We start from the raw sequence: 21,351 nt of genomic DNA on the forward strand, positions 1-21,351 counted from the left end.
GTTCTTGAGAAATAAATTTTTGAAACGATCGAAAATTTTATCGAATTTTGCAATTTTCTCCGATTAAGTTTTAAAAATTCGTATAAAATCCATTTCTTGGAATATGAGTATGAAAATTTCCCAAAATATTAATAAAAGTGTCTTTTTTTCAATAAACCAACCCGTTTTGAGAAATAAGTTTTAGTTTTTGAGAAAACAATATTTGAAGTTTTGATAAACTTTTCGATGTCGCACCTTTCATCAATAACTTTCAAATTTCGCTATAAAATTAATTTCTTGAAGGATCGTTGTGGAAATATCACCAATTATTAATTAAAGACGGCTCTTTTTAATGCAAAAAGCCGCTTTGAAAAATCACTTTTAGTTGTTGATAAATAAATTTTTGAAATGGTCGAAAATTTTTTCGAATTTTGCAATTTTCGCCGATTAAGTTTTAAAAATTCGTATAAAATCCATTTCTTGGAATATTAGTATGAAAATTTCCCAAAATATTAATAAAAGTGTCTTCTTTCTAATGAATCAACCGGTTTTGAAAAATAAGTTTTAGTTTTTGAGAAAACAATATTTGAAGTTTTGATAAAATTTTCGATGTTGCAATTTTCATCGATAACTTTCAAAATTCGCTATAAAATTAATTTCTTGAAGGATCCTTGTGGAAATAACACCAAGTATTAATTAAATTATCCTCTTTTTAATGCAACAAGCCGTTTTGAAAAATCACTTTTAGTTCTTGAGAAATAAATTTTTGAAATGATCGAAAATTTTTTCGTATTTTGCAATTTTCGCCGATTAAGTTTTAAAAATTCGTAGAAAATCCATTTCTTGGAATATGAGTATGAAAATTTCCCAAAATATTAATAAAAGTGTCTTCTTTCCAATGAACCAACCTGTTTTGAGAAATAAGTTTTAGTTTTTGAGAAAACAATATTTGAAGTTTTGATAAAATTTTCGATGTTGCAATTTTCATCGATAACTTTCAAAATTCGGTATAAAATTAATTTCTTGATGGATCCTTGTGGAAGTATCACCAATTAGTAATTAAAGACGGCTCTTTTTAATGCAAAAAGCCGTTTTGAAAAATCACTTTTATTTCTTGAGAAATAAATTTTTGAAATGATAAAAAATTTTTTCGAATTTTGCAATTTTCGCCGATTAAGTTTTAAAAATTCGTATAAAATCCATTTCTTGGAATATGAGTATGAAAATTTCCCAAAATATTAATAATAGTGTCTTCTTTCTAATGAACCAACCGGTTTTGAAAAATAAGTTTTAGTTTTTGAGAAAACAATATTTGAAGTTTTGATAAAATATTCTATGTTGCAATTTTCATCAATAACTTTCAAAATTCGCTATAAAATTAATTTCTTGAAGGATCCTTGTGGAAATAACACCAAGTATTAATTAAATTATCCTCTTTTTAATGCAACAAGCCGTTTTGAAAAATCACTTTTAGTTCTTGAGAAATAAATTTTTGAAATGATTGTAAATTTTTTCGAATTTTGCAATTTTCGCCGATTAAGTTTTAAAAATTCTTATAAAATCCATTTCTTGGAATATGAGTATGAAAATTTCCCAAAATATTAATAAAAGTGTCTTCTTTCTAATGAATCAACCGGTTTTGAAAAATAAGTTTTAGTTTTTGAGAAAACAATATTTGAAGTTTTGATAAAATATTCTATGTTGCAATTTTCATCAATAACTTTCAAAATTCGCTATAAAATTAATTTCTTGAAGGATCCTTGTGGAAGTATCACCAATTAGTAATTAAAGACGGCTCTTTTTAATGCAAAAAGCCGTTTTGAAAAATCACTTTTAGTTCTTGAGAAATAAATTTTTGAAATGATCGAAAATTTTTTCGAATTTTGCAATTTTCGCCGATTAAGTTTTAAAAATTCGTATAAAATCCATTTCTTGGAATATGAGTATGAAAATTTCCCAAAATATTAATAAAAGTGTCTTCTTTCTAATGAACTAACCCGTTTTGAAAAATAAGTTTCAGTTTTTGAGAAAACAATATTTGAATTTTGATAAAATTTTCGATTATGCAATTTTCATCGATAACTTTTAAAGTTCGCTATAAAATTAATTTCTCAAAGGATCCTTGTGGAAATATCACCAATTATTAATTAAATTATCCTCTTTTTAATGCAAAAAGCCGTTTTGAAAAATCACTTTTAGTTCTTGAGAAATAAATTTTTGAAATGATCGAAAAATGTTTTGAATTTTGCAATTTTCGCCGATTAAGTTTTAAAAATTCGTATAAAATCCAGTCGTATCGTTTTCTAGTCTCCTCCATGATCTGCCGCACTGTATGTCATAAAAGATGCAGGATTATCCGATTGGTACATGATTCCAACATTTCTTGTTCCGTTTAAGTATCTAAAAATTCGTTGAATTCGTTGCCAATCAGCTTGGGATGGTTTTGATACTGCTCTTGAAACGACACCCACAGCAAAGGCAATATCTGGTCGTGTAGCTGTAGCCAAATATTGTAAACAACCCACAGCTTCACGATAAGAAATCCTATCACTTATATATTTTTTAGATTCTTCATCCTTTTCAATCGTCATTGTAGGAACTCCAACTGACTTTGAATGTTTCGTTCCAAATCGCTCTAGTATTTTTCTGGTATATGTTGGCTGACTTATAAAAATGCTGTTATCAGCCTGTTGAATTTGTATACCGAAAAATGAATTCAGTTCACCTTCTGTAATCTTGAATTCCTGCTTTAGTTGGTGGATTAATCCAGTTATCTCTTCTTGATCATTCGCTGCTATCAATCCATTATCCACATAGATTACTAAGAACTATCTCTGATCATTTTTATTTCTTATAAACAAACATGAATCTGCAGCTTTCTTGAAAGCCCTGCTTCAGTATAAATTGTTTGAATTTGTTGTTCCAGCACTTTGGGGTTCCAGTACATTATAAAAATATTCATCGAAGGACTGTATGTCGTTTAAGAAATCATCTATGGTAATATGCCTTCTCCATCAAAACATTTTTAATTTTGGTTATAAAAGCTTTGTAAGGTAAGCTTCTATAACCACAATGCAAGACAGAAGAATTTGTGAAGAATTTCACTCCATAATAATTATATGCGTTTCTCGACCTCTCCAGTCACAGTGCCTCTGGTCGAATATCATTCCTCCCCCTAGTGCCATAATTGTGAACATCACTACTTTTCCTGTGCTGTCTATGATGTAAAAAAGTGAGCTTTAAACACTCCAAAATATATAATGAATGTAGTGTTAATATTTTTAATTTGATAGAAGAAGGCCTACAGTCATCAGTATAGTTCAAATTAGCAACATTTCTAATAGCTCTTCTTTATATACCAAATATTCTTTTATTAATCGGGGCATGTCCCCAGGAGAGGAACCCATAACTTAGATGGCTCTGAAAAAGCGCAAAATACGGGGAACGCAACACCCGAGTAGAGGAAAAATCAGACAGGCGACCCATCAGAAAGGCAGTGGAGCTTAAGCGTGAAGCTAATTTCTCACCATGAACATTCCACGTAAGCCCGGAATTCAGATGAACACCCAAAAACCTGACTCAACTATCCGCTACATAGGATTTAATAGTAGTTTGCTTTAGTGTAAAGGTCAGTACTTCTGTTTTATCAGCATTCAGTGTTAGACGAATACTTGCAAATCAATGCCTTGCCGATTTTAACATTAAATCTTGCAATCCTCTAGCATCAAAGTCAGAATCATGTTTTGTCAGCAAACTTGTGTCATCCGCATACAAGATTGAACTTGAGCTTCCACCACTCAGGAAAGAATGCAAATCATTTACATATATTAAGAATAAAATAGGACCCAAAATTGACACCTGAGGAACACCACTTGTAATATTCCCAGGGTTAGACATCACCGAGTTAAATTTAACAAATTGAGTTCTATTTGTACGATAAGATGACAAAAGCTTACAAGCGTCCGGGGCGACATTGTAAGTGTACAGTTTACGTATTAAGATAGAATGAAACAGGGCAGAGCAATCAAAAGCTTTGGTAAGATCCAAAAAACTAGCCTCAGTGTATTGCGAAGCCTCAAAACCATCGACCACATACTCGACAAAATTTTGTATAGCCAGTGCCGTAGAGAGTCCTTTTCTAAAGTCAAATTGTTGTTTGTTAAAAATATTATTAGTTTCAAAATATTGATTTTTCATTAGCATTTCAAAAATTTTCGACAACACCGGCAGTATACTAATTGGTCTAGGATCATCAATATCACCTTTTTGGATTATTTTTCAATTATCACCACACTCCATTCTTTCAATTCTTTTGAATTTTCAGCAATAGGCAGAGGAACGACATCATCCCGAACCAGTAACGCGACCCCACCACGTCCATGAGATCTTCTGCAAAAAGAGGTGACGTGATTATAGTTGAGAATTGATAAATTCTTAATTCCATCAACTGTGAGCCAGTGCTCGCAAATACATAGCACAACTGGTTTTACATATAAATTATAAAAAAAGGTCTCAAGAACAGTACATTTATTTTTTAGTCCTTGTATATTTATGTGCACCATCGACAGTTTTGAAACTGAACAAGATTGACTATTATGATCTTTGTTATTAACATTTATATTAAGTTTATTTGACTTGTTAAAATAATTGACAACAGTATCGACAGATCGGACACCGATCGAACTAAGCAGCAACAGTGACATCACCGACACAATACGTCATTTGAATACATTCCGGGAGTGAGAGTTATTAAATTATGGTTATTAACATCATGAGAATTTTCAAACATAGGTTTATCCAAGTACTGGTTAATGAGGCCAGACAAATTTTTACATAATTTAATTTTTTCTAGTTTGGATAAGTGAATACTTATAACATTAGTTATTCTACGAGTTATTATTGTATTTAAATAATAATAATAATAATAATAATAATAATGCAATTTATTAACCCTCAAAAATCTTTTACATATAAATCACTTTACATAATAAAGAAAATTAAGAAGGTTAATTAGGTAGCCAGGTCAGGCAACACCTTGGTAGTGAGGCCTGCTCTTCCCCTGGCTCCTATGTACTATAACAACAAATAATCCATAACAGCGCAAAAAAAATATATGTATAACTGAGTATAATAAGGAAAACTATTTCAATCTTGTCTGTCGCTCACATAGATACCGTCTGTATTTAATTTTAAACTTTGACACGTTTAACACTTTTAATGGGCGAGGAAGGGTGTTCCAAAAAACTGTGATGCCGTATGTAAATGAATTCCGAAAAGCAGACGACGCGTGACGTGGCACCGTAAGTGAATCTTTATAGTTAGGTAGGTTATTTTATTACTTAAATAAACAGGAATTTTGTCTTTTAAGATTTTGAAATAAACTACTCCTCTATGTAGAGCCATCCTATTATGCATATTCAGCCAACCACACTACGCCAATTTATGTGAAACTCTCTGATATTTTTGTATGCCATAAATCAGCCTGAGGCAGCTATTCTGGACATACTGCACCCTTCTTTGATTTTCTTTAGTTAAGCAGGGACCATAGACCGAATCACAGTGGTTGAAGTGAGATAAAATCAATGCATCAGTTAATAATCGTTTACTATCTGCATTTAACACGTGTCGATACGGATAGAGACATTTCAAAATACAATAAGATTTTTGTAATAGCTTATTTATGTGTGTATTAAATTTTAAATCATTGTCTATAAACAGACCCAAATTTTTAACGGAATCCACGTGCTGTAATTTCTGATAACCTACACTAATTTTAAGAATATCACTAACAGATTTGATATGATTTTTATTCCCAAAAATAATTACATTGGATTTAGTGGGGTTAATTTTTAGACCATGTGCCTCAGAAGCGTCAACAAGGGATTGTACATCCGAATTAATTTTGACAACTGAGTATCATCAGCATAAGCATGATATTTGCAAAACTTAAAATTTTTATAAAACGTACTCACATAAATTATAAACAGCAGAGGTCCACATATACTTCCCTGAGGAACTCCTTTAGAGATTAGTTCTCTTTGTGAGAAGACATCTTTGATTTTAGTTCGTTGTTCTCTGTTTAAAAGGTAATGTTTAAAAAACTCTATTGCTGTGTGACTCAGACCAATGTAGTGTAAAATACTTAGTAACAGATGGTGATTTATCATATCAAATGCTTTTGAATAATCCAACAATACAATCGCATGCATGTCACCCCCGTCGACGCTACGCAACACATCATCCACAATACATCCACAAATCAAGATAATATAAATATTTCGGCCTTTTCATACAATGATTAAAAAGATGCAGATTAAAGTTGTACACTCTGCCAGAATTAATTTAATTTCGCCATAAAGAAAAGCGGTCTTCACATCAACTTGATAAAATTTCAAGCCTTGCGTAGCTGCCATGCTTAACAATACGCGTACTGTATCATAACGAGCGACTGGAGAAAATACTTTCCTTCCTTCTGGTAATTCTTCCATCCGTCATGTACCATTCTCTTCATGAGACTTCATTTCTTCATCCATTGCTTTTTTCCACATGACTTTACCTTCAGAATCTATCGTTTCTTCATACTTTCCCGGAGCACATTCCTCAAGGTAGGCAAAGTAAGCGTAATCTTGTAAGGATTTTTCCTTTCCTGAATTGCTACCTCATAGTCGTTGTATCGACTTGGTAGTTTTTGTTGTCGTTTTGGACGTGTCGGATTTGTTTCTTCTATATCTTTATTACAATTTTCCGACTTATCTGGGTAAATTTCTTGAAGAACTTCTTCCGTTTCTTCCTTGTTGTTGCCTTCAGATCCCTGAGTTTCAAGGTCATTCTTAAAATTGCTGTCCAGTTGGAAAGTCAATTCATTTTCGAATGTAACGTTACAGGAACGCACCAGATCTCTGCGTCCGTTAACATATATCCTATATCCATCCGATTCCTCGTAACCAACCAAAAGTCCGCATTCGCTTTTGCTTCCAAATTTTTGTTTTCGATTACGTTCTGGTAGCAAATACCAAACTTTCGTTCCGAACACTCTTAGTTTGTTAATATCAAAATGACTGACCCTCCCATACCACAGTTCAATTGGTGATTTTTCATTCACTGGTGTAGGTGCCGTTCTATTAAACACAAAAACTGCCGTATTACACGCTTCAGCCCAAACTTTTATAGGTAATCCCTTTTGTGTAAGCATAGCACGAGCTGCTTCGATTTTACAGTACGTCTGTCATTGCAACCCGCAACATAATACTGCTTTTTGATAAAGTGTCTTTCAGTGTTTTATTTAGAAATTCAGTTCCCGCGTCACACAATAATGTTTTAATACGAACACCTGCAGTATCTATCTGCCTTATCGTTGGTCTTAAGGCAAAACAATCTGTTCACCAGCTTCCTTCGCACGCACCGTTCTCGACCCAAAATGCTTCCGATGCATTTTTCCCTGCAACTGACACAAAATTCATCTTTGATTTCAACACTGATACTATTTCTTTGTAAAAACTTTGCAATGTGTCTTTTATTTTGATATGCGAGTCTTTAGTGCAACACTTACAACGATTCATTTACTGACGCAACATTTACGACCACGGGATTCACCGGTTTTACTACCGAAATGTCCAAAATCGTCAAACCGTTAGATATTGTCTTTCCGATTACCAAAATCTGTCCATCACATTTCATGACACACGAACCATTCGCAAGAAAGTGGCTTGCGCATCCACTCTTTCTGGCTTACGCGGTAGAAAATAAATTTCCACGCAATTCTGGCACGTACAAGACATTTTTTAATTCACGATTGAACCATTCATTTTTAACTCTCGCTTGTATGCTCATTTTTCCTATTCCTAGAGCTAGTAGATCTTGAGAACCAATTCCAGTTATAGAAATTGGAACCCTCTGTGGTACATACGTCTTCAAGTTTTTCTTTTTTGACGTCATGTGCTGGGAATATCCAGAATCAGCAATCCATGCATCCACACCGATGGAATTAATATAACTGGGCAAAGCCATCAACCTTCCACGATCCGTGTTCTTCGAATTGTTTTCATCGTCATCATTCGATTTTTCTGGGCACTGTGCAGCTTTATGTCTCGTTTTGTGACATTTATAACATTTAAAAAGGAAATTGCTGCTTTTCTTTTTCTTTGTGTCCCCATTTCCACTTTTCGTTGATCCTTCGTTATTGTTCTGTTATGCTGCACGTAGAGCCACCATGTTATTATCCGTACCAACGTTTATTCTTTCTTCGTGGTTACTAATACGCTCTGTTAATATATCAAGCGATCTGGAATCGTGTGATTCAGTTTCCCAAACCATTTTTACAGGTATATATTCAACAGGCAAAATATATAAAACTCGTCCCAGTAAAATGCATTCGTCAAGCTCTGTTTTCTTTTTCCTTTTGAGTTCACTATTTATTTCATGAAATAAATTATGCAACTCATCAATATGGGTAATCATATTAACATTAGCATCGTAGGCATAACCAAAAAATTGTTCAAGCAATTCTTTAGGGGTCTTACAGCCCAAAACATGACGCTTTATGGGTTGACTTAGTGCTCTAGTTATATATAACTGGGCTCTTGCACAATCGGCTTCGTATTCATCGATAGCTTCCAATTGTTCTGTGGTTGATTTTTCTACCTTCTCTGGTACTTTACGTGTACCATCCTCGACGTCAAATAAACGAGTCGCACGAAACAACATGAACATGGATTCCTCCCAAACTTCCCAGTTCTCAGCTCCAAGAACTTCACCGACACACGACAAGAGATCTGTTTTGTACGCTGTTGTGTACGGAGTGGTTTAAAGGAAACACCGGGTTTCTCTTAACTGAACTTTAATAATAAAAATGTAAACTTATTTACATTGAAATAACGCTAAAACTATGTAGAGACTCTCACGCACATCGAGCCAACGTGAAACTGAGACTTTGGCGTGTGGTCACCCTCTACCTAACCTCGGGTAGTTCTTTGTTCTAACTCGCTTTGTTCCAATACACCACACTCCTCCCTCCTAGATCCAGGAACATCTATGGTGTGTAATCCTCCAGATATTTTGACTCGTGTGGAGCGTGGTGAGGGTAGCACCTCTCAGGCAGCAGTTTCTGAAGAATCTGTGTTCTTCTCACTAGTTGGCTTTGTGGATTCCCGCTCCGGTTCCCTTGGCAAATCCTTTTCGTTTGTTTGATCTGGTACTTCGATTGTACTGCGTTCAGCACGTGGTCGAATTTGATCGATGTGGCGTTTTAAAGTTTTACCGTTGTCGGTTGTTAATTTATAACTTAACGGACCTGTCGCTTCCACCACCGTTGCTGGCTGCCACTTGTCTGAATAGTTTGAAATTGTTGCTCCCACGTCATCATTACCCAATTTTTTTAATGACTTTTTGAAGTTCTGCACCATACGTTCAGCCTGGCCATTGCTACTGGGATGTTACGGTGCAGTTAAAGCTCGACGGATTCAATTTTTTCTTAACCATTCACGATACTCCTTTGAAGTAAAAGCTGTTCCGTTATCCGAAACAATTACATCGGGAATTCCGTGGGTGGCGAATTTTCCGTAGTACCTTAATCGCTGCAGAATGAGATTAGCTACCTCTGTTTCAGTAGTAGCGATAAACTTAAAAGCTTTAGTACTAAACTTGTTAGAAGAATAATAACGTCTGGTAGAAGGGTCAGGGGGTCCGCATTATTATTATTAGCAACAAAGAAATTGTTTAGATCATTTGCAGTTCCCAAGTGAGACAAATCTATGTGACAATGAATTTTATTTAAGATATTTAAATCTTTCAGATGTTTCCAAACGTTACCCGGATCAGCAGCGCAACGATACCGCAGATATGCCTTCTTTTCATGACGAACACTAGAGTTGACCAAATTGCGGAGCTGCCTAAAATACATAAAATCATTATGATTCCTAGAATGCTTAAATTTTCGGTAAGCTTTATCTCTTAGGTTCATCATAAATTTCAAAGTCATCCATGGTGCGGGAGGCCTCGTGATACGTACAGCTTTTACAGGAGCATAAAAATCGATCAAATTTAACAAACTCGCATTCAAAAATGAAATTTTGTCGTCAATGTCATGCAACTCATAAATCAAATCCCAACCGTACGATCTTATGAAAAACCGAGTATCGCACGATTTTGTGCGATACTCGGTCGTACTTCCGAATGCCGTAAATATATCGACGACAACAACTCCGTATTTTTTGTATACTGTAAGACGTATCTATAATTATTGCTAACATCAACCTCAAATAAATCCAAGTTTATATTTTTAAGATTTCTAAATTGTTTGTACTGGTGGGGATTAGAATTTATCTTTCTGATTGTGAGTCCAATGCTGCAGAAGACCAGAGCATGGTCCGATATAGCTGAGTTTCGTCAACCAGGGCATCCCGCAATTATTAATTCGTTGTTAAACGATAATACGTTAATTCGCTTGAAACGATAATAACATCTATAAGCGTTGAGGTAGTGCGCGTCACCCTTGTAGGCTCCTGAACTACTTGAGTCATATCCAAGGAGTCCAACAACAGGTTGAACGACAGAACAGTACGCGAGCCACGGTCCAACAAATTGATATTAAAATCGCCCAAACATACCACGTGTGAACAGAGTTGTTTTGCCAGCATCAATGTCTCCTCCAGGCTCTCAAAAAATAAATCACCGACATAATTCGGAGGTCTGTACACCACACGTACAGCCAAGACAGCGATTTTAACAGCAAATTTAATTGTAATATTCCGCTTTTCACTCATTACTTAATAGAGCTAAATTTAGTAATTATAATTAAAATAGTATGACCTTCAGTTTCGATTTGTGATCTTTTTAACAAAGAATAAAAAATAGTCTTTGAAGATGGCCAAGGGCTGAAACTAGTATTAAATAAAAACCAGCTTAAAAGTACAGATTCAAACTTTAAATTATTTACCTACTTCAAAATTAACAAGTGGTAGAATGGATTTCAATTATAATTCTTTTTCAACATATGTCTATCGATAATATAGTATTTGTCTTTGAACCTGAGCTGTATTTTTAAATATTTTTTAAATATTTAAATTATGAAAGATGCAGCATAAAATGTTATTTTTAGTTTATAAAGTTTGATTCACATAATCTCAATCGTTGTTGTTCTTTTAATGTTATACTATATTCATTTTATTATTTTGGAATTTATATTTTAATATTCAACTTGTTCATATGGAACAATACAAGATATTTTATGTATTCGAATTTTGACGTAAGTTTTATTTTTTGATGTATACTTTTGAATTAATGTTTATTAAAACAAGAGAATTTATATCATATTGTTATACACCTTTTTCCAACAGGAAGCTTTCTGAAGATGCGATGGATGAGATTTAGGCGAAAATGGTAAAAGCATATTAGTAAAATAAATAATTGTTTCTACTTTTTTAGGGCGATTTAAGCGAATTATAAATTAAAAAATAACTGAAATAAGCTATGCGAGAAGAGGAGGGTTTCGTCCAATCGGAAAAGATGGTCCTGGTGTGTGTTCCAGAGACAGGATGGCGCGCCTTATTTCTTTATGTACGTAAGATAAAGGCGCGACGTACTGTCTGGAACGCACCATCTTTTCCGATTGGACGGAACCCCCCTTTCTATTTGACACATTTTGGTTAAAACCGCATTGATATCCACCCAGCCGTTTTCGACATAACGGGGTCTTACTAAACCGCGCTTTTCCGCGAAATTATATGGAATATCGAAAAAATAAAATATGCCACTCTTTAAGAACACCTGTTCAAAATTAAAATTTTTTCGTATGATAGTTTTAGAGAAAAAAAATTGTAAAGTTGGTCCTGTATAATGCATAACACTATCTTTAAAACCATAGTTAGCTGCGGATGTGAAGTGTGGTAGATGAATACAAGTGATGCAAGAAAGGTATTGTCTATGTAAATAGACAATACACATCTATTTACACATGCCAACCACAATTCTAGATAAAATAAAGTCAAAACAAATCATCTGGTACGGTGACGTTAGAATGATGCAAGAGGGAATACGTCCACGAACTATCATGGAATGAAAACCCCACGAAAGAAGGAAGAAAGGGAGAAGGCCCAACACATGGTCAAAAGGAATAAAGAACACGATAGCAGAGTGGAATTTAACCATGGACGACTAGTAGAACCGAGAAGCATGGAGAATGGAAAACTTATTGCGAGTTTTGACATTTACAAGTACAAAAATACTCAATCGAATTAAAAAAAAAATCAAGGTCTAATAAAACACAATTACGCGTTCTTTTATTCAATTTGGCCAAACTATGGATTCAATCCAAGAAATATAGTTAGAGACTCTTGTATAAACCCCGGGAACTAATCCGCAATTATTTCCAAACGATGTAATCCCAACAACTCTATACATTTGTGGTAAATGTTGAATTTTCATTTGAATCGGTCCACCAGAATCACCATGACAAGCATCCACCATAGTTTCTGGATCTCCCCCGCATATTTGCAACTCTTCATCGAAACCATTCGCTAATTTCGGTTGTGCACGAATACTTCTTGCACAATTTTTCGCCGGCAAATTGTGTAAATTAGCCTTTTGAAGATAAGTATGCAATTTACCACCATAATATAAAGCTCCCCATCCAGTTATTGTTAAATTGTTTTGATCTAAATCAAATTTTGATTGTAAACAAGCAGGCTTTACGTATATGGTGTAAATCGCAGGACGATCCAATTTAATTAGAGCTATATCGTGGTAAAAAGATTCGAAATTATAATCGGGGGGACTAAAAACTTCTTGGATCTTAAAATTTTGAGGTTCCGCAAATTCGGTTGTTGCAGCTATATCCAAATCGCCTAATCTTACTAGGGAAACTGGTCCACTAAAAATAATTACAAAAATTGATATTTAAACAAAAATTTTTGTTGATTTCTTACAAATCTTTTGATTCTAAACAATGAGCTGCTGTTAAGATGAATTGTTCGCTGATTAAACTCCCACCGCATTTAAATTCAATGTTTTTTGATGGACCATATCCCAAAACAGCCTATAAGTATTTTAATAAATTATTTTAGTTAATGATTTGAATCTTTTATTACCATATGGGGATATTCTTCGAAATGAGCATTCACACCACCAACAATGTGGCGAAAATTATTATGCCGCATTACACTTTTTGGTGTTGTACTCGTGGTGGTTGTTATCGTAGTTTTGATGTTCAATTTTAAATATTCTTGACATTCTTTAAGGATAATATTAAATATTAAGAACTGTGTAATATTAAATTTTTAACATTTTACTTTTTTCGCTAATTCTATTTGAAATTTTTTCTTCGATAATTTCCGTTTCATTTTGATCGCAACAAACCGTAGGATATCTACCAGAGAATCCACACGAAACAGGTCGTAATCCTTGTTGAAGTTCGTTCTTTGCTGAGATACAATCTAAGATATGTTGACATATTCCAATGGATCCATTTCGTAAGTTACAACTTTGAAACTCTTAAATATGGTTAGTGAAAAAATTGATTTAATACTAAATTTAATATAAACTAAATATACAATTAAAACCTACTTTGAGTTTTAACAAACAATATGAATGTTAAACCGAGAAACGTCTTAATGGAACCATACATTGTGTTAAACTGATTTCATTTAAAATAATCCAAATCACCTTGATTGTTCAGAAAACAGACCAATTAAAAGATGAACATAATAAGATATAAAAGACTTACATAATGAAGATTTTCCATATTTTGGTTACTTAATAAATACTGTTATTAATATAAATAATAACAATAAATAAATAAAATAATTAAAAATGGAGGGATTTTGTAAATTTTTTACAAACTGATGTGGATCAACAAACTAAAAGCAATCAAATATAGAGTCGACGTTACACCGGATTTAGGTTTAATATATGAAGAACTTTGTATAATTTGTGCCAATCGGTACGCTTAAAGTTTTGACATGTCCTGTGCGATATTGCGATTATTTGCTAGATTATTTATTTAATCATAATAAAGTTGGATATGGACACGATGAAGGAGTATTTTCGTACTACATCATCGTACTAGACACGTCGAGGTGTGTAAACCCTTCGTAAAAGATTTAGAATGTTCTGAAACATACATTAAAATATTCCATTACTTCATCTAAGTTATCTCGACTGCAAGGTTTAATCACATGTTGCAATAATGGGTCAGCCACATCGTCAATAAATATACATACATAAGGCATTGCTTTGCTTATTCCTAACAATGGAGTATCTTTGTTGAGATATGCTTCTGAAATATGATTTCATCGCTTTGTTTGCCGTATCCTCCAACTTTAATTGTTATAAACCTGACATGTGCATCTGCTTTTGCTTATAGCACAATAGAATAATACTTCTTATAATTAAAAAATGTGGAGCAGAGTTGGCAGAACATTTGACTCGAATATATTTTCTGTTAATAGCACCAATTGTTAGGAGAATTCCAAGAATTGCAAAAAATCTTCAAATATGAAAATGCTTGCTTGGCTATTTAAGTTAAAGTAGTACAAAATTTAGTCTAACACACGTTTTAGAGCTGTGGTGAGTGTACTAGATCACTCTACGAGATGAATGATACTGAGAAGGTGAAAATGCTGATGATGGAGTGTTCTGATATTGACAAGGTGGAAAACTTAATGATGGAGTTGTATGGTTGTTCAAAAAAACAGGTCGTGTAAGGATGAACAAGAATGAGGATGTTCTCTTTATTTCTTTTATATTTTAGCAATTACTCCCGGTAGTTATATAGAGAAGACGTTTTAATATTTTTGTTGGCTTAATAAATACTTGGTCAAGAGAAAATAAAAAATTTAATGTACTTTAACTAGTTGAAATTTTTTTTATTTACAATTCGTCTGACTAGTTTCGCTTTATAGACATCTTCAGAGACTCTACAGTGAAAAAATATTTGTTTTACAATATTGTTTTAATCCAAACTTAAACTAAATAAAGGTTAACTTTTCCCTTTATATTTACCATTGCCGATGTTAATAAGCCTATTTTCGGTGCAGATTTTCTTGAAAAATTCACCATTTTGGTTGATATTAAAAATCAACGATTGATTGATTCTACAACCAAAATAAGTTCTTCTGGATCACTGATGCAAATATCTTCAACACCAGACTTTGCTTCTCCCGTTAAGCATTCCACAAATCATATTGTTACAAATTTCCATTTACCCTTCTGCAGACCAAGACGTCTGGACTCAACAAAATTCGCAATTTCCAAAAGAAGAATTTGATTTAATGGTTTCCCTTGGTATTTGTCGTCCTTCATCTTCTTCCATTGCATCTCCATTACATATGCCACGTGCTTACCATCAAATACCTATTGCTGAAGAGGATATTGATAAAACTACAATTACAACTCCTCTTTACGAATTTACCAGAATGCCTCTCAGACTCAGAAACGCAGCACAGACGTACCAACGGTTCAATAATGAAGTCACTAATGGTTTAAACTTTGCATTCGTATATTTAGATGACATTCTTATAGCGAGTAAAAATGAGGACGAACATCTTTCACATTTACATAAACTTTTTGAAAGATTAAATTGTTTTGGCATGAATATAAAAGCTTCAAAATGTGATTTCCTTATCCATTGATTTTCTTAGTCATACCATTTCATCAAATGGAATTCGTCCTTCATCCGATAGGATTTAGGCCATTAATGATTTTCGAAGACCGAAAACCTTAAGGAATTGCAAAGATTTTTAGGTACGATTAATTCCTATCATCGTTTCGTCCCAATTTTTTCAGGGATTCTTAGTTCTTTGTATACTCTTTCTAATTCTTTGAAAAATAATAACAAAAGAGACATCATTGTTTGGTTAGATGAACATGAACATTCATTTTATACTGCAAAAATTCTTTTAAGTCAATCAATTGTTCTTGCGCATCCTTCTCGTACAGCCAAATTGTCAATAACAACAGATGCTTCATCTACAGCAATTGCAGGATTTCTCGCCCAAACAGATAATAATTTTACTCAACCTATAGCATTCTTTTCAAAAAAACTTTCATCTTCACAGATCAGTTACTCTTCGTACGATAGAGAACTTCTTGCAATATATTCAGCGACTAAATTTTTCAAACCTTTTCTACATGGCGATAATTTTACGATTTTACCGCCCATAAACCCTTAATTACTTCATTTCATTCTAAAGCCGACAAAACTCCTCATCAGATATTATCTACATTATATTATTTAATTATATCTGATATACAATTTATTAAAGGATTTGATAACATAATCGCGGACGCATTGTCTCGAGTTGAATCGTTGACTTCTCTTTTTCCTAATGTCAAAAGTATACAAGTAGCGCAAAAAAATGTGAGATTTCTTCTTCCGTACCTAAAATTTACAGTCCTGAAACATTTCGTCAAATAATTTTTGATGCTTTTAATAATATTTCAATCCCGCGTCACAGAATTTTTTTAAAACACGGTATTTTTGGCCTTGTATGAATAAAGATATTTATCTTTGGACGAAATCTTGTCTACGTTGTCAAAAAACGAAGATTCACAAATTTACAAAATCACCATTTAAAAGATTTGCAATTTCAAAAGGAAGGTTCGAACATATACACAGGAAAAAATCGTGTCGTGTAAAAATTTTAGAGTAGTTGGTAAAAAGAATTAGAGTAAAAATTGTAATATCACATGGTAAAAATAACTCTAATGTACACTATATTTAATATTAATATAGAGTTCATATATTATTCACTTAATAGAGTAGTTTTTACAGTTCTCTAAAGGAGAGTTTTTTTTTTACTTATGTTAGTGAAGTTATGTAATATATAAAACATTAAATTTTACACTAGACGTGTACTTTTCCTTCGGGTACTTCGTAGGCACCGCACTATTTTACTCGGGATTACTCGTCGGTACCACGTGATTAACATGTGGTGTGATACAGCTAAAATTTAACGACCATTTACTAAACGAGTCGGAACTCGACAGCGTCTCGAGACCTGATTTACGCGATATAAAAAGAAAGAACGATTATTTTTATTTTAATTATGTTTGCCAAACATTCGTGTTGTGAAATTAGTGGAACTTCCGGAAGATTTTACGTACGAGTTCCTTGCGAAGATTGGTAAGTATGTACAACTATACACACAGAAAACTTATAGAAGACTCATTAGATGCAGTTTTCATGGTGACTTCGTCAGTATGGTTATAAAAAAAGAATTTAATTTTTTTTATATTTAAGATGTAACAATATATTACAAGTAAAAATAAAAAGAAATATATTTATAATTTTGATTTTTATTACAAACCTAAAACGTTCCTAAAAATATTCTATACTTCCTATTAAAAATTAACACTAATAAGTGAAAGATACACACTATTTAGTGATATTTTGTCACTTAATAGAGTAAAATTAGAGCGAATTTTTAATAATTTACACTGATTAGATTAGAAATGTATCTAATTAGAGTCACGACAACATCTAGTTAGATTACATATAATACACTGTTATAGAGTAACGATTTTACACTATTTAATAAACACCATCTTTCACTATTTAGTGTAAAATTTTAATCTATTCACCTACACTATATAGTGCAAAAAAATAACTCTAAATATATTGGACCGATCTGAACCATGTTTTAGAGTTGATTTTTACTCTATATTTTTTCCTGTGTACACATTGATATTGTTGGTCCCCTACCTCCTTCACGTTGTTATACCTATATTCTTACTGTCATAGAACGTTTTACACGCTGGCCTGAATGCGGTTCCTCTATGGAATATAACAGCGACTACCATTGCCAAGACTCTTCTCCGTCACTATTTTTCGAGATTCGGTATACCGCATACCATAACACATGATAAAGGAAGGAATTTGAGACTCAGATTTTTTCTCGATTTAGTACATTAATTGGACCACATCAAATTCATACCTCCTCATTTCATCCCCAAAGCAATGGAATTTTAGAAAGGTTCCACAGAACACTTAAGACTTCTATTGTTGCTAAGGGTTCACACAATAACAATTATTGGAGTGACGAACACAGTTACAGTTTTCAGTCATTCTTCTTGGGCTCAAATCTGCTTACACGGAAGACCTTGATTGTTCTCCTGCAGAATTAGTGTTTGGTCAACCTCTACGTCTTCCATTAGAATTGTTTCTCACATCACATGAATCTTTCGATACTGAACCTAATAAGTTCATATAATAAATATGAGTAAAGACTCATAGCTTTACGTGAAACCTTTTCAAACTTACGTGCTCGACCAGTTTTCCATCATACATTTCAAAAACCTTTTAAAAGATTTATTAAAATCAGATTTCGTTTTCCTTAAATTGGAAGGTATGCCCAGTGCGTTAACACCCAGGTTTGAGGGACCTCATAAAGTTATTAAAAAATTCGATAAAAATTTCATAATTTTTAGAAATAACAAGAATTGTATTCTATATTATACTAGTATACTAGTAGTAATTGTATTCACTTCATTTTCTATACTATACTAGTATACTAGTATAGTATAGAATACTAGTAACTACTGGTCTTACTACTAGTCTACTAGTCTTAGTATACTAGTATACTAGTATACTACTCTATACTAAGAAGTATTGACAGATTACAAACAGCTTTTATTTTGAACGATTCATTACGTCCTTTTCTATAAATGAACAAAATAAAGTTAAAAAAGTTTCTTTTTCTTTACCATAATTAACATTTTACTTGCGTTTTCTTCGCGTTCTGTCTTGGTCTCTTCTTGGAGGGAGGAGTATTTATGGCGGCACATTCATGACCGACCTCCCTTTTCTGTAAAACATCTTATTTATTTTTTTGCACGATCGGACTATTTTGTTTATTTACGAGTAGTAAATTTTACTGGTTGCTAGGGCTAAAACGACGGTAAGTAATTTACTTACCGTTCTAGAACGGTAAGTATAATAAATAAAATTTCAAATAAAAATATAATTTATTTGAAATTAAATGTACAGTTATTACAGCTAGAAATCGAAATTGAAATATTGCTTTTTTCGGTATTTGTATCAACAGAAAATGTCCGTGATGTAGAAGCACAAGCTGACGATTGTAGTATATTATCATGTTAGGGATATTTTGTGTGCGGGAGATTTTGGGTTGGTAGTGCGGAGCGTGGGGTGGCAATGGAGTGATTCCCGCGTTCGAAAAGGTTCCGAGACGTTAGATAAAAACGAACAGGTTTGAACAAGATTGGGAGAGTCGAACATGAGAGTTGGTGCGTGGCAGAGGTAAAAAAGACGTGTATCGCCAGAAAAGACGGACTAAACGGGTGTGTTTTTGAGAAGTATAAACGCTGAACTGAATTACATTGATATTTTGTTTGAAGTTTCAATAAAGTTGTTGATTAGTTAAATTTACGTGAGTGTATTTACTTTAATCAGAAACGCTGCAAGGCGATTCATTATCATCATGTAGAATCTTTTCTGCAAATTGATTTTTGTTTTGAAGATAATCTTCAACATAGCTTTCAGCCACAGTTGAAGATTTAAAACCTCCATGTCTTTTTAGTCCTAAAACGTCTACACCTTTATTCGCTAATAATGTGGCTGAAGTACGTCGAAACGAGTGACCAGTGTAATTAACTGCATTTTCCAATTTTAAGTATTCAGCAATTTTCGATGATAAAGCTCCAATAGTACCTTTACCGACTACCTGATTTTTACATTTCTCATTCCGATAATTTAGGAATAAATGCAACGACTTTGCATTGTTTGGCCGCAGTTTAATATATTTCCGAACAATTTTCAAATAATTAATTTTTTCGTTTTTTTTATTTATGACAGTAAATGTGCGCTGAATATTGGTTTTTGTATTTGGAATGGTTATAATAATAAAAGATTCACGATCTTCTATATCTTTAATAGTCATTTTATATCTTCTCTGCGACATGCTCCCGCTACTCCTAATATCATTGCTACCTAAAAAAATACATTGTCGGAAATATATCCTCGTATTTTTACAAGTAATCTAAATTTACTTTATGGATGTTGGCGAACGACAATAGGTGGCGTGTAGAGACGAGATGTACGAACTAAAACAAGTCGGTGTGCATCATCGGAAGAAGAAGGAAGTGTCGTGTGGACCAAATAATGTATAGCGTTTAGTTTAATCAGTTACATATTCTTTTTTGTGTTCTAAGTAAAGTTAATACATCTGTTACAAGAAAGCTGACTTTAATTTAACGAATAACATGGATTAAAAACAATTCGTCTGGTGCTTCAATTAAAAATTTAAACATTTCATCCTTGGTAAAAACACTAGCTTTTTTAAATTTGTACCCAACATTTTTTCTTTTTAGAAAGGCAATTAGGTAATGTTGAAAACTTGGATATATCAATGGATACGTGTAAAAAAATTGTCGCTTTCAACATTGAGTATTCGGCTCATAAACTACCTGCAGCTTTTAATTTTCCGTTTCTTTCGACCAAATATGCCAACAAGATTTTTTCACTCGTATTTTTATTCTTTACTCCACACCATTTTTTGAAAATTTGGTACGTCATTTCATAACGTTCCCTAGATTTTTCGGGAATTATTGCCGAACGTCCAATATTCCAAGCTTTTTCTATATCATCACCATTTTCACTCTCAGAATCACTCATTTTGGTTATATAGTAATATATATTATAATTTATATAATTTATATTATATTAAGTTTTAATATTATTGTAAGCACTGTTTACAATACAATTTCACAAATCACATCATTTGTTTTTTTTTTGTAAATAAAACCATTGCAACAGAATTAATTCAAAATTTTTACCTACTTTATAAATCATTACAAATGTCAACATATTTTAGTAAATTAATTATTATTTATATTCATTTCGATCGTGCAAAAAATGTTATAACCATCACGAACGGTAAGTAATTTACCGGTTTCCGACACTATTGTCGTCAACCGGTAAATTTTACTTACCGTGTTGGATACTTAATATACTATATCGTAACAATATCACCAAGACAATTTGTTTATTATTATTCATTAAAATTCACTCAACATGTTCGCTTCGTTTATCTATTAAAATATAATTATTAATTTATTTAAAAAATACATATTTATCATATTGTGGATAACATCCCCACAATTTACAGTAAATTTGGCTTTAAATTGTATATTATTTTTGAAAAATTGTATTAGAAATTTTGAAATTTTGTATGTAATGAACTCAATTGATGAAATAATAGGTCTTATTGGATAATTGTTTTTGTGTAATTTGATCAATGAATATACCAAAGGTGTTTTTGGTTTCATTGGCGTTAAATTAAATGTGAATATATTTTGTTGTGTGAGAAATTCTTGTGCTTTAACTATTTTCTTAGTTTTGGTATGAAAGGCGGCTGTAGG

At 32.8% G+C, this 21,351-nt stretch overlaps 1 protein-coding gene across 1 annotated transcript; it reads right to left on the reverse strand.

The window, feature by feature from the left end:
* Positions 1–12,221: 12,221 nt before the first annotated feature.
* Positions 12,222–13,580, reverse strand: LOC111424001 (serine protease snake-like). Its single transcript, XM_023057386.2, has 5 exons — positions 13,537–13,580; positions 13,263–13,463; positions 13,062–13,204; positions 12,900–13,009; positions 12,222–12,844 (listed from the first exon to the last, which is right to left on the reverse strand). The coding sequence occupies exons 3-5, from the start codon at positions 13,128–13,130 to the stop codon at positions 12,259–12,261; spliced, it is 765 nt and encodes a 254-aa protein (XP_022913154.2). The 5' UTR covers positions 13,131–13,204; positions 13,263–13,463; positions 13,537–13,580; the 3' UTR covers positions 12,222–12,258.
* Between the last annotated feature and the right edge of the window lie 7,771 nt (positions 13,581–21,351).

The sequence above is a fragment of the Onthophagus taurus genome, chromosome 3 (genome assembly GCF_036711975.1).
Source record: "Onthophagus taurus isolate NC chromosome 3, IU_Otau_3.0, whole genome shotgun sequence".
NCBI lineage: Eukaryota > Metazoa > Arthropoda > Insecta > Coleoptera > Scarabaeidae > Onthophagus > Onthophagus taurus.